The sequence below is a fragment of the Strix uralensis genome, chromosome 1 (genome assembly GCF_047716275.1).
Source record: "Strix uralensis isolate ZFMK-TIS-50842 chromosome 1, bStrUra1, whole genome shotgun sequence".
Lineage (NCBI taxonomy): Eukaryota > Metazoa > Chordata > Aves > Strigiformes > Strigidae > Strix > Strix uralensis.
In genome coordinates, this window is record NC_133972.1 from 89,323,878 (window position 1) to 89,337,919 (window position 14,042).

At 36.8% G+C, this 14,042-nt stretch overlaps 1 protein-coding gene across 2 annotated transcripts in view; it reads left to right on the forward strand.

The window, feature by feature from the left end:
* CDH12 (cadherin 12) overlaps nt 1–14,042 on the forward strand; it is a 320,014-nt gene that overhangs the window by 150,787 nt on the left and 155,185 nt on the right. For both annotated transcript variants that reach the window (XM_074873891.1, XM_074873900.1), the window contains exon 4: nt 6,698–7,113. In XM_074873891.1, the coding sequence (XP_074729992.1) occupies nt 6,883–7,113 (231 nt within the window). In that variant the 5' untranslated portion in view covers nt 6,698–6,882. The remainder of the gene's footprint in view (nt 1–6,697; nt 7,114–14,042) is intronic.

The following is a 14,042-nucleotide window of genomic DNA, read 5'->3' on the forward strand; positions in this document are numbered from 1 at the left end:
ATGTTGAGACTCCAGTAAATTGGATGTTTTCTTAGTAGGTAGAAACACTGATTTTTTTATTTTTTTTCTGCCCCATGAGAGTTACTTGGCATGGATTCCAGATATTACACTTGCCAAATGGGTTTTGTGGCTGCAGAGGTGGGACTTGCTCAATCACTCTGTTGAAACTCTTCTGACTTGTAGGATGGATTGAGAATTACTCTCCTTGGTAGTTTGAGGTTTCTAATCTGTTCACTTGTAATCTCCCTCCTAACCTCTGTTTTTACCAAGTAGTTCCTAGCCTAACTAAAAAAGACAAGGTGGAAAAAGGTGGAAAAAAGGAAGAATTACTATTTTTCCAAAGTGGCTAGATAGGCTGTGAGTCTCAAGAAAGTCAAACTCACAGAGTTATGGACATCGAGAGCCTAATCAAATGGGAACTCTTTAACTAAATACCTTTGAGAATATCAGTCTAACTGATTTGCCTAAGGTCAGAGAAAGAAAACATATCAAGGTGAGAGATGAACTGAGGTTCTCCATATCCTTTTACTGTTCCTTTAACCACAAGATATATCATCACAAATACTTTAGCAGTTAATTTTAATAGATACTGTCAGCATAGACTTTTTTTCTGTTGCATTTCCTTATTTCAAGATATCTCAGAGAAGCGAGGTTAGATGGTCAGCTATTACAGCATATCCACAGTTATAGATTTTAGCTGGCTTTCCATCTGGCATAGATCAACCATTTTACAGTACTGCCAAGTTTTTTCGAAGCTCTTTATGGGTAGAAAGATGGTTGCTCTACATTAGCTGTTGTTTCACATAAGCAAAAGCTATACTGATAGATTTATGATTAGGGTGGCTGCAGAAACATTCCCACCATTAGTGCATAATTGATATTTTGTCAGTAAGCAATTTGCCTCCATTCATGGAGGTGCAATTACCAGCTTTGCTGGACTGAAGACAGTTTTGAGTGCTTCATGGAGCTTTAGTGTTTCTTGCTTGTCTGCATGTGACAGTAGAGCATCTGCAGTCTGATCCAAGTAGATACTTCACACAGATCTGCAATGGTTTTGGCTAGGATAGAGTTAATTTTCTTCACAGTAGCTAGTATGGGGCTGTGTTTTGGATTTGTGATGGAACCAGTGTTGATAACACAGGGATGTTTTAGTTACTGCTGAGCAGTGCTTACACAGAGTCAAGGCCTTTTCTGCTTCTCACCCCACCCCACCAGTGAGTAGGCTGGGGATGGACAAGAAGCTGGGAGGGGACACAGCTGGGACAGCTGACCCCAGCTGATCAAAGGGATATTCCATACCATATGACATTGTGCTCATCAATAAAACTGAGGAGGGAGAAGGAGGAAAGGGGGAATGTTTGGAGTTATGGCATTTGTCTTCCCAAGTAACAGTTTCGTGTGATGAAGCCCTGCTTACCTGGGTAAGGCTTGACTGCCGATGGGAAGTACTGAATGAACTTCTTTTGCTTTGCCTGCATATGAAGCTTTTGCTTTCCCTATTAAATTGTCTTTATCTCAACCCATGAGTTTTCTCACTTTTACCCTTCTGATTCTCTTCCTCATCTCACCGCAGGGGGAGTGGAGCGTGTGTCTGGGTGGGGCTGAGGTGCCTGCTGGGATTAAACCATGACAAGATCAAATATCATTTAGTGTTTCCTTTCAAAGACTTCTCTAAATCAGGCCTTATGTGCATACTAGTGATTGTAGAGGATGTATGGGTGTCCTCTCCAGAAAGGATAACCTTTGCCAAACTTAGTGAGGTGATTTGTATCTGCAGTGCCATGGCTCCCTTGATTAAGAGTTATTGCAGCAGTAATGGCATGCATCAGTTTTGCTATTCTGAAAGCATTCTTTTGCTCAGGCTGTTTAGATTAATGGCAGTATAACCCAGGTGAGTATCAGAATTCTTGCAGAAGCACCATTTGTACTGTATTTTGTTATTCTCAATAAATAATCTTAGTAGTGAAATTTAATTCATCATTTGCATTTCACGAGCATGTGTGGGGCTAAGTTCATACAGGCTCCCCCTCTGTAGCTCTCTTTATGGGTTAAATATGTAATCCATAATGGTACTTAAATCCATATAAAATAGTCTGAAGAAATTACTAGCAACAACTAATCTTGAAAAAAAGCAAGATCCAAGAAAAATTTGGCCTTATGTACTTTCATATTGTATGAGGAAGAGATACATTGAGGGTGCATGTCTGTGCACAACTCTCTTACTAGTTAAGTATCTCTTCATGAACATCAGAGGAAATAATTCTTTAAAAAATTTAGGAAATATAGTACCTTACTTATGGCTAAATGTTCTGATTGGATTTCTAAATCCTCATCTCCTAGCCCTAATTGCAGTTTTCCAGGCAGAGGTATATAAGGGTGCTAGATTTAAACATCTAATGAGCATATGACAACATAAAAGCACCAAAACAGGTTTAGGCATCCTGACTGGAAGAATAACACATAGCTTAAAAAGAAAATGCAAAACAATAAACACAGACTAAAAGAAATATCAGTCTTAGCCTTTGAATTGCTGTACAAGTTGCATCTGTGTTATTAAATATATTCTATCAGGCCACTTCCACTAGGCTTCCCTCTGCCTCAGTTTCCTACTGTTGAAGTGTTACACAGCATCAAGCTTTAGTTGTTTTCTTGAGTGCCAAAGTACTAGACTCTCTGTGGTGGTTTGACCTTGGCTAAATGCCAGGTACCCACCAAGTCGCTCTATCACTTCCCCCCCTTTCCCCTTTTTTTTCTCAATAGGGCAAAGAGGGGAAAGAAAATAACCAACCCTTGTGGGTAAAACAAAAGCAGTTTTAATATAAGCAAAGCGAAGCAAAGGTCCGCGCGCGGAAGCAAAAAAAGAAAACAGATTTATTCTCTACTTCCCATGAACAGGCGATGTCGGGCCTTCTCAGGAAGCAGGGCTCCAATACGCGTAGTGGTTGCCCCGGAGGACCAAGGGTGACCCCACCCCCTTCCTCCTTTCTCCCAGCTTTATACTGAGCAGACGTCATATGGTATGGAATATCCCTTTGGTCAGTTCGGGTCAGCTGTCCTGGTTGTGTCCCCTCCCAAGATTTTGCCCACCCTGTCCCACTGTGGGGGGGAAAGTGTTGGAAAGAGCCTTGGTGCTGTGTAAGCACTACTCAGCAGTAGCCACAACACCAGTGTGCTATCAACACCCTGCCAGCTCCCAACATAAAACACAGCACCATGAGGGCTGCTACAAGGGAAAAACAATTCTGGCTCAGCCAGACCCAGTACATTCTCAATTATTGGCCTTCCAACTGCTGAGCTTTAAATTAAAAAAGAAGAAAATTCTTCATGGTGAACTCTTTTGCAGCTGATGAGGGAATCTGTGCTGCAATCCTGTACTGCAACACCTATTAGCCTCCCATTTTTCTCTGAGCCTCCCATTCATCAGCTGTAGGGAATGAAGCAAGTGCTGGCATTGCTCTTTCCTGACTCTGCAGCATGCATTCTGGAAGGCAGTCTGGGAGACTGACAGAGAAGGGGTTAAAGTGTTCTGTGTTTTGCACTTCATTACTAACCTTCCAGCCAAGGGGGAATTGTTCTCCTTTCATTGAAGTCCTTCAATCTCTTTTAGTTACTTTTGGTGCTGTATAACATTTTAAAAGCTCCCTGACTGACAGACATGGCCGGAGGCAAAGCTCTGCTGGGAGAACTGTAATGTACAGAGCCTCCTCAGCAAAGAGCAGCGGTATAGCTGTTAAATTGAATACAGCATGATTTTGGGGTTTCTGAAGCAATGCAGACTACCCCACCACTTTTTTATGTTTTTTATTTCCAGTTCCCATCTATGGCTGCACAGTTCAAAAGGATACTTTGAGTTGTTTGTTTTTATTTTTTTGTTATGTTTCATGGTTAATATGATTTTGCCATAAAAACTAGGCCTGCACCCTGCAACCATGGATCAGGAGAGGATCAGGAATTTGGAAGTCTTGAAACTGAATTATGGATGAACACAGTCTGAACCTGATAGATACCACTGAATGCATTGAAAGGAGAAGTACAAAAAGTCATGTTAAATAAAAAAACCCTGCCAATAGAAATACATACCAAATATAATAATAATATTGAGTACAGTTCTCTAGTGTGATAGGGTCCTGTCTTAAAGTTTCTTTGCTGGAATAAAATCCATAAAATACAAATGATAGTGCAGGTGGGAAGTTTGTCCCCATTTTACCTAGGGATATTTTGCTTTGGATGGAAAAAATTGAAATGTCCTGAGCACAACTTAGAAAAACTTTTTTTTTTAAAAAAAAGATCATGAGCAGATAGTTCCTCCCTCATTTTTAATCTTTTCTGAAGGTAGAATTAAAACACTCACTTGCACTATATATCTTTTCACCACATTTTTTTCTTTATTAAGACCTAAAACATAGCCTTTCTAATCAGAACAGAAAATCTTACCCTAAACTTAGAATAGGAAGTGCCTTTATTTTTCTAGGATTTTTTTTTTTATCTTCTTCAAAATGTGTTAGGTTTTCCAGGCTCCCAATTGCAAATCCTTTCTATTTAGATACTTCAGCATGTAATTTCTACATTATTTATTGTTATGGATAGTAATAATATTATTCAGAAGGAAAATATAACCTTTGGCAGTGTTTGAAAACTAAAAATATATATGGTTAGGTACTTTACTGTTTCTTCTTTTCTGAGGTCCATATTGTGTCATTGATTTTTAAGCAGAACTCTTCATTGATTTGGTAGACACTTCTGTTTAAAAATCAATGACAAAATATGGCCTTAACCAAGTGGTGAATTCCACAGTGATATAAATTGTATTTTGTTTTTAAAATGTAAAATGCATCCATCTTTAAATCCTCAAGCAGTATTTCTTGTACCTGACAACCAGCAGACTATAGAGTAGGCTGGCACTTCATTTCTAGGTTGTAGGTCTTAATGAGAAAAGATTATTAATTTATTCTTATGTCTTCAATCCACAGTGGGATTTAAAATTTGTTAGCATAGAACTGTGGTTTATGGAAATGTTAGTTGTCAGAAAACAACTTTGATCCCCTTCTATTCAAGTTAGTGCAACATGCAGCCTGCCAGTCATACACCCCTAATGAAGAAGAGCCATGGAAGGGAAAGTGTATTTGTTAAACAGATGTCCTGGGCCTTATGGAAGTGTGACGGTTCAGTTATAACACCTGCATCAGGGCCAGCATAGGCAAGGAGAGCTTCATGGAATCCATTAATTCATTCTATTAAAAGAAAGATCAATAGCTTGGAAGCGTGGGGGAAAATAAATACTAAAGTCTTCATGTTGCCTTAGTACTTACTACTGCTGACCTGAAAATGAATGTATATGTTGTGTTATTGTTTATTGTCTAATTCTAAATTCTAGAATAGCTCCATTTGTTTCAGCATGGATTCCATAGATTTAGCAGTCTTCACGGTGTCTTTATTGATGGCTGGGTCACAGCATTTTTAGATAGCATGAGTGCTCATTTTCACCAGTTTTTATTGCTGCTGAATTTGGCATAAAGTTGCAAATGACAGCTAGAGCTACATTTTATTGAACTTGTTTCATATTCCATAATTTTTAAATATTTACACCGCTAATATTTAAATATTAAGATCCTTTAGCACCGTCGTTTTATTAATTGTAGATAATGAATCAGAACATATCATAAATACAAAAAGAAAGGATGTCTGTTAATTATACTGTGGCTAGAAAATAGTATATTTTCCCGTCTTTCTGTTAAAATGGTCTGTGCTGGTATAAGCAGAGCAATGTGAGAGAATAACAATTCCTTCAGGTTGTTTTTTTTTTCTCCTTGTTTGCTGATGACATTTGGCTGCTACAAGGATCACCAGAGTTTTAATTGTCACCTTGATGTGATAGTTCTGTCTCAGCCCTGTAGTTAGTTAGCACTGATTTATTTTTAATCTGTGTATCTGGCATTTGTCAGTGTAAATGAGTGTCACTGTCTTATCTTCCATGTTGTTTCATTTTCTACACTGACTGCAGTTCTAACATTTTCGCCATGTATCAGGCCTGCATTTTTTAATGTACTTTACAGTAGACCTGAAGAACAACACAGCTATCATTTTGATACAAGGCTTGTTGTGAGAAGAGAATGCCAGTCATAGACTTCATATTGTGTGTTGACAGCTTTGTGGCATTTAGCTGAATGGGCAGTATTTCCCATTTTTTATTTCCCATGGAATTCATACAGATCTATCCTCCAGACTCCCAAGGTTCAGTATAAACTTTGTCCAAGTCCACCCAGAGACAGAAGGGGATGCTTCCAACATGCTTTTCTGTCAGAGACAACAAGCAAAGCATTCCTGCTCTGGACAGTAGGATGGAAGAGTGGGTCCTCTCTTCTCCAATATTTTCTGTGTCAATCCAGAGTAAATAATTTTGACATCACTGATGGGTAACTGTTTTGTCTGATAACTGAGTCATAAAGCAAAAGCTACAGGCCTGTCCTCAGACAGACACAAAGGTAATGCTAAGCAGATCAAGAATAAACTATTCCTGTAATAACTGTACAATGTTCTAGAGCAGCTCAGTGCTACAATCAAAATAGCAATCTCTTTTAAAACTGTGATTCCTAATTTTTTTCTCTGTCTCTAGAAACTAACTAGGTGTGAGAATTTTGATGAACGCTTCAATGTAATTTTATGTAATTTGATGTTGCCATGTAAATCTCTTTTATAGGTCCCTTTAGATGGAATTTAATGCGGCAAAAACCTTGTCATCAGAAGGATTAATGCTTGCATTAGCATTTCCGCTGTAAAATCAGAAGCGAAGTGGTGGAGGCCACAGACACCTCAAACCTGGATTCCTCTGCTCTGCATTAAGTGCTGGAGTTTTTATTACTTGCTATAGGGAAGCTGTTGCCAATGCTTACAAGGAACTGCTTATCCCTGCTTCTCTGGGTCCTGTTTGATGGAGCTCTCCTAACACCGCTGCATTCACAACCACAACAGACTTTAGAAGCAGAGCCAAGAGAAAATGTTGTCCCAGTGTCAGGGAGGAGGTCGTCTGCTCAGCGAGTCAAACGAGGCTGGGTGTGGAATCAATTTTTCGTGCTGGAAGAGTACATGGGCTCCGAACCTCAGTATGTGGGAAAGGTAATTTTTTACTCTTTCTTTAAAAGTTAAAATGACACAAAAAAATAGTAAAATGGACTATAAATGTGTACCTGTTTCTGGTGGGGCAAGTCTTCTTCAACTGACAGTAGTTCCTACTGTTCATTCCCTTCACCATTCAGCCTCTCATACAGCCACTATAGATGTTATTATTATTTTTAGAGAACAAGTTTATAACTTTTACTTTCTACCTTTGTATGTTTCTCTTATTTCCTTATCCTTGGTTTTGGGATAAAACAACAAAAAAAGAGGGAGTTCTGAGGTAAGTTTGTGGTGTACAACTAACTTTAACTGAATCTACTGTAATGTCATACTTGATTTTTAGCAACAAATGTCAGACTGATATCAGAGATAAGATTTAAAGCAGAAATCTCTAGCCCAGAATGCAGTCATTTCTGTGGTAAGTATGGTTACTCCAAGTCAGTTTTCAGTCAGTTTTCCATTAACGAAGATACCCTCTGTTATCTTATGCCTCAGTATCATTTGCTTTTGTTTCTGATTGTTCAGAATGTTTTCAAGTACTTCTAATATGTTTTACTGCTTCATAATTCAAACTCTTGCATTATAGCTCTGTGTACAGACACATGCAGAGAATTTATGCAATTCTCTCATTATATGACCACTGTTTGTGTAATAGGGCATAAGTAATTCGATAGTCAACTGTTCAAGGAGTGTGTGTGTGGGAATTCGATAATGGAGTTTTCAGAAAATAAAGATGAGAACAAATTGTGAAAAAAATAATAGCACACTGTATAATTGGATGCTATGTATAATTTTCAGTTTAAGTAAAGGCCCTTACTCAATGCAAAAAAGAGGTCAGGGATTCATTTCCTGGGTCTCGAAATGCCACTTCCCTAGACAATGAAGTTCAAATTCACCTACCATAAAAATGAGGTATCATGCTTCAGTTTTTACTTTAATACCATGTTTTAACTTTTTTTTTAATGTAAAAGCTGGGAATGTGGGTTTTTTTCCTAAATATAAATAAAATTCACAGAAAATTAATTTTCCCTCCTGCCCTTCCAGGAAGCTATTCTAAGTAGAGGATGCATAAATAAAACAGCAAAAGACTACATGTGGTTCACTAGATGATTTGACAAAAATGTACTTGGATATTACACGTATAGGCGTTGATGTTAAACACTAAAAATATTAGTCAAAACGATTTACAAAACAGTATGTTAATATCACAAAGATAATAAATGAGTTTGTTTTACAGTCTGAAGAGAGAGGGCTCACATAATGAAAAACTGCATATTTGTGATGCCCAATAGATACAAATTACACTTTCTCTAACACATATCTTTGTTCTGGCCACTCGCTAAAGATGCAAACGAGGACTCTAATCACATTTGATGCTGTAGCACAGGCAACACGATTGCTGTGCTTTTTACTGCAGAGGACAGAGATGTTATTGCTGCACCACTGTAATTCATTAGTCTTTATTCCTTTATGTGAGATAGTCTGGGTAGTCATTTAGGGTCAGGTCTAAGCTGCCAAAATAATATTCATTTTGGACAAAATATTATCTATTTAAGCAACTTCAGAACTAATGGGATATTTTCATTAAGAGTAACGCTTATCACAAATTTACATGGCATGGTTTTAACTCTTAGGACTTTTCTGAACTGTTACAAGTTGCAGAAAAGGCACTTCAAAAATGAAGAAAGATCTAATTGCAGTGTAGCACACGCTATAGTGATGTTTCTTGACAGAATATCATTTACCACTGTTACTTAATAAATATATAAAATAAAACATGGAAGGATTTTGGTGGTGAAAAACAAAATAAATTAGGGTGTTTTAGTAGTACATCAATAACATTAAGTCAAAAAATCTGCTTCTAGAATAATGCAATTCATTCCAGATGATCTTTTTTTCCAACAATGTTATTACCTGCTAAGCATCCTTTTGATGCTTATTGCAACTTATTTTATCTATATTAACTCTTTCCTTCAATATACCTGATAAAAGAACCTTCTGTTTTTATGGATAGGTCTTCTTTGCCTAATCTCTTTAAAACAAAACAAAACCAAAAAAACCCAAGATAGAAATGTTAGTGTTTTCACCTTATTTTCTGCAAAGCTCTCAAAGATGGTAGAGCACTGAATGGGAGAAGTTCTTTACAGAAATTGTGCTTTTAAATCCAGATATTAAAATGCTTAATATAAATTCAAACCATTGTCAACATACCGAAATACACTCAATGGTGGCTAATCATTATCTTTGGATCTTATGTAATTTTTAAAAATCACAAAACATTTTTAAGGTATGACATTTTAGTTCTTGATTGTTTGCAAAAATAAATTTGGTTTATATTTACCAAAATTTAGCTTTATTCCAAAATGGTATGTTTTCAAAGTAATGCTTATTTTAATACTACTGTGCTATATTTAAAGTGATATTAATTATATGATAAAGTGCAGGATATTTCATGTGACCTGAAATCACAGGGTTTTTATCTTCTTCCAGGCATGATAGCTAGACACAATATAGTGATGTATGCATTGGCATTTATATCACTTATTACAGAGTGTTGCACTAATAATGTCACAGTAATTTATAAATAGGAGTTTAATGTGTCTATTAAATCAGGTGACAATTTCATTAAACATTTAGGGGTGACTAGTTAATTTTGGAAACCACCTGTAAGAGAACACAGATTTACAGCAAAAATATCAGCTCTTATTGGCCAATACGCTTAATTCATTTCATGTGTGTTTTTAGGCAACTATCTTAAGAATGTCAGGTTGCAAATCAAAATATAGTTTAGAAACTGATGAGGATTACTCTAGCTCACAGTTAGAGATCTTGAAATAGTGCTTCATGTTGACACATTAAAAATATTTAACCTGAATATTAAATCAATGTTTGGAAATCCTCTGCTTGCATAACATGGAAGAGTCATAAAAATCCACCAGATTATCCAAGATAGCCCCCTTTAGTAGAGATCCGTGTAAGCAGACTCAGGCTAAAAAGTAAAATTGGAATACAGTGTTGCCCTGTGACCCATGAAAATTGAAGAAATGCTGTAATACTTGCTGTAAAATAAGGCTTGCTCATGTACTTTGCTGTGCTTTACATGTTTTCCTGCTACTATGAAGCTCTAAAAGGCCAGGTAAAACAGCACATGTCATTAAAAAAATTCATGATTCTTCAAGCCTAACAGCTGTTCTATTACATATCCATACTTTTATCCCCCCCCCCCCCCAAAAAAAAAAAAAAAAAAAAAAAATCACTTGTAGAATAGTTTAAGGTGGTACTGGTGGTATTAGTAAGTAAGCAATCTTGCTGTCAAAACAAGTTAAACATTTTCAAGCTGCATTCCTTAACACCCCAGAATCAAAGCAGTAGTATATAAACTCAGTGCCAAAACTCAGTCCTCACTGAATGGTGACAGGAATCATCCAAGTATCAGATCCTCAAGGATGGCCATGTCCCGACAGTTTATAACCACCAACAAGGTAGCAGTTTTAATTGCCCTTATGCAGGGTTAGCTCAAGGGGGTGCAACCCCACCAGGACATTATAAATCTTGCTGTAACCTTTCTTTATTGTTGCTTTTCAACAGTGACATGCAGAGGCAGAATAATAAAATGAGAGTTCAAGAGATCAAAATAGACGAGAACAGTATAGGTTCTTCATCATCAAGACAATACTAACAAAAATTTTTAGTTGTTATACATGTAGCATGCTTCCATTTATATGTGTGTCTTAGTGTTTCTAGTGTGTACATGCATTACATCTTTCTTGTGTTGTACACCTCCACAGTTGCTCTTAGTAAGGATTTTTGCTGGCTGTCCTCAAACTTGCAGAGACAGACATGTTTCAATTTGTACTGAACACAGACTGGGTGCATGGGAAAAGATTCCAAAGTCGTCTTTGAGATTATGGCCATTTCTCTTCTGTTTTCCAGTGTGCAAAAAACTGAATATTCTCAGCTTGCCAGATATTACCTTGCTAATGAGTAACCTACGTGGTTTGCAACATTTTGTTCTTTAAACCTCTGTTATGTTATACATGCTCACATGCAAACTACTACAGACATTTTTTTGTTATGATCCCCACCAGCTGAAAATTGTAAGTCACGACTGCCCTATGGCAGTACAGGGTGCGTGTAACAATATAGTATTTTTCATCTGACTCGGTCCTGAGAAAACCTCATCATCTTCAGATGTTTCCCCATATATCAAGGCAGAAACAGTGCTGATTTGGAGAAAGCAGAGCTCTATATCTGTGACTAGAACAGAGTGCTTTTTTGAAACCAAATAATTTACCCTCTGCATCTGAAATATGAGCATAGAATTCATTTATGCGTTTTATAGTGGATAGTTTTTAATATAATGGAATTAATGTTGACCACCTTCTATCAGGCTTTAAATCAACACCTCTTTCTGAATGCATGCTCAGATTTTACAGTTGTTTTCCCTCTCAGGTGAGTGTCTCAATGACAGGGCAGTCTATGAAGGAAATTTTGCACTGCTTGTGCAAAATCTGTTCTCAGACAAACAGATTTACAGTGCGGTGCCTATGATTTTGGTGTTATTCACAAGCACTGAATTAACCAGAAAGAAAAAATAAAACTAAAAAAAAAAAAAAATACATGCAGTGAATTTGAAAGCTACTGCCCTGTAAAGAAAAATAAAAAAAGCTTAAGTGTCTGTTTATAATTGTACCCTGATCAAACTGATTTTTTAAAAAATTATATTTCTACTAGATTTCAACTAAGAAGGTCACAATAATATTTCATTTAAAGCTGTCATAAGAGTTTTTCCTAGCTTATCAGATTCATGTGCCCACAACTGAAGTAACAGTATTAGAGAGAGGCTGGTATATCATTTCCATTAGACATTTGCACAGTGCCATCTTCAAGGAGATGAGGGTTGTTTCACGGACAGCTGCTAGTAATGTGTTAATTGACTCCTATGATGCAGGACATATTGTTACTCATTTCTGAATTATTTTAATATGAAAGATCTTTCAAAGAGTATTTATAAGAATGAGCTTGTTCAGTACATCTTTAGCCCCCACAGAAATTCATATACCCACCTCTGTCTGCAGACATCACAGTGCAATTCTTGTTGGACCTTAGTGGTCCTTAGACGATAATTTAAAGTGTGGTCAGGCATGATCACGTTAGCCTGGCTTGCTAAACTGACTGACTGAGTTTATGTCATGCACATTTTCAGGTAAAAGCATTGTCACAATTTATTACAGGTAAGAAAATTGATGAGGAGAAATGAAATTGTAATAAAAGTGTAAGAGGAATCAGAACCAGGGGCAGAACTCTGGATTTATCTTGCTGGGTTGAGATGAGACCTTTGTCTCTTACTTATATCTGACTGGTGAAAAAAGCGATGACTTTAAAAGCTTTGCATCCTGTATATTACACAATGTATGTGAGACACAAAGCAATTTTGACAGCTGCATGTGAAAGTGTGAGAAGGAAGTGGAACAATGGAAACACAAAACCCCCATGAGCAAGACAGATTTACATTTACTGTTTACTTTTGCAAGCTTATCCTTTTACAAGGTGTATAAAGAGCTGGTTTTATTGTCATGTGTGGTAGAGGTGAGCAACTTACACACAACAGAACGTTTCTTATTGGTTTAGTGGCTTCACTTTTTTATTGATTTAATTAGGTAGCTCATAGAGGGAAAATTAGAAGCAAAATGCTGATAGTAGAAACACTTTTTGCCTGTGGTCCTTACATTCATGAAAATTATATGAGATATTTGGAGATGAAACAAAGATAAGAACTATGTTTTCATTGATTGCATGAGAGAGAGAAAGAATGAGTTCAGAATGAAGTCAAAATAAAAATGAAGGATCAACTTCTTGAGCTGTAACCCACATTTTAGGTGATGTAAAAGGTTGTGGTCATTGTTCTGGACTGCTAAGGAGGTCACAAAATGAAATATTTAAAACTCTAAAACTCAGCAGGATGCATTGCCCGAGAATTCAGTGATCAGTGTAGGAGACTGAAAGCCTGCAGCAATGGTCCTGTTAGCATGAAGTCACCGGCTCTCACAAGACCTCTGGACACTTCTGAGTGGATAGTGCTAATCATGCTAGCCTGTGTCTGAAGTTTATGTTGTCAACACAGATGGAGCTTGTAGAAATTAAACTGCTAAAGAAAAGCCTTATACCTATTGTAGGTTTATTTGGAATGTTTTTTATAAAGGGCTTCATCTGGGCAGGAAGTTCATATGAACCAGGACATATGTAAAAGGGTAGTTTAAAAAAAGATTTATTAAATGAAGGACTTGGGGCAGACAGACAAACCAAAACATAGTGTCCTCTTTTCATCCAAGTGAATTTGAAGATTTTAAATTTGTTTAATCTAAATCTGGAGTTTGGCTAAGAATTGCTGACTCAGCTGGCACCCTTAGGCTTAGTGTTTCCAATACTCAGATCAGACACAGGCATATATTATGTATGTCAGCAACTCAAAACTGAATTTATAATTAGTGAAACATTAGATCATCAATTATAATTGAAGTGAAGGATGAACTAGTTGAGATCACAAGATGTCCTTTCTGGAAGCTCATCAGAATGCCACGTAAGAAATTAAATAGAATTCGCCAGACAGCACAGTGTAGAAAAGTATTAAATACATGTAGTCATTCCTGTATCTGGGTAACAATGTGTAAACCAAAGTGACAAGAAGGTTCAGAAATGAAATAAAAATTATGACTGCTGAAACATATGTTAAAAAAACAAGGGAGAGCATAATACCTCACTCAAACATGCTACAAAAATATAAATTCTCAGTAGAAAAAGTAAAATTATAGAAATATTAATGAAAGAATTGCCAAATCATAGGAGACAAGTGTAAAGCTCAGGATTTCATATCTATGAGACAGGTTGGTTTTTTTCATAATGTGGACTTTTTGTTTCTTTTGCTCATT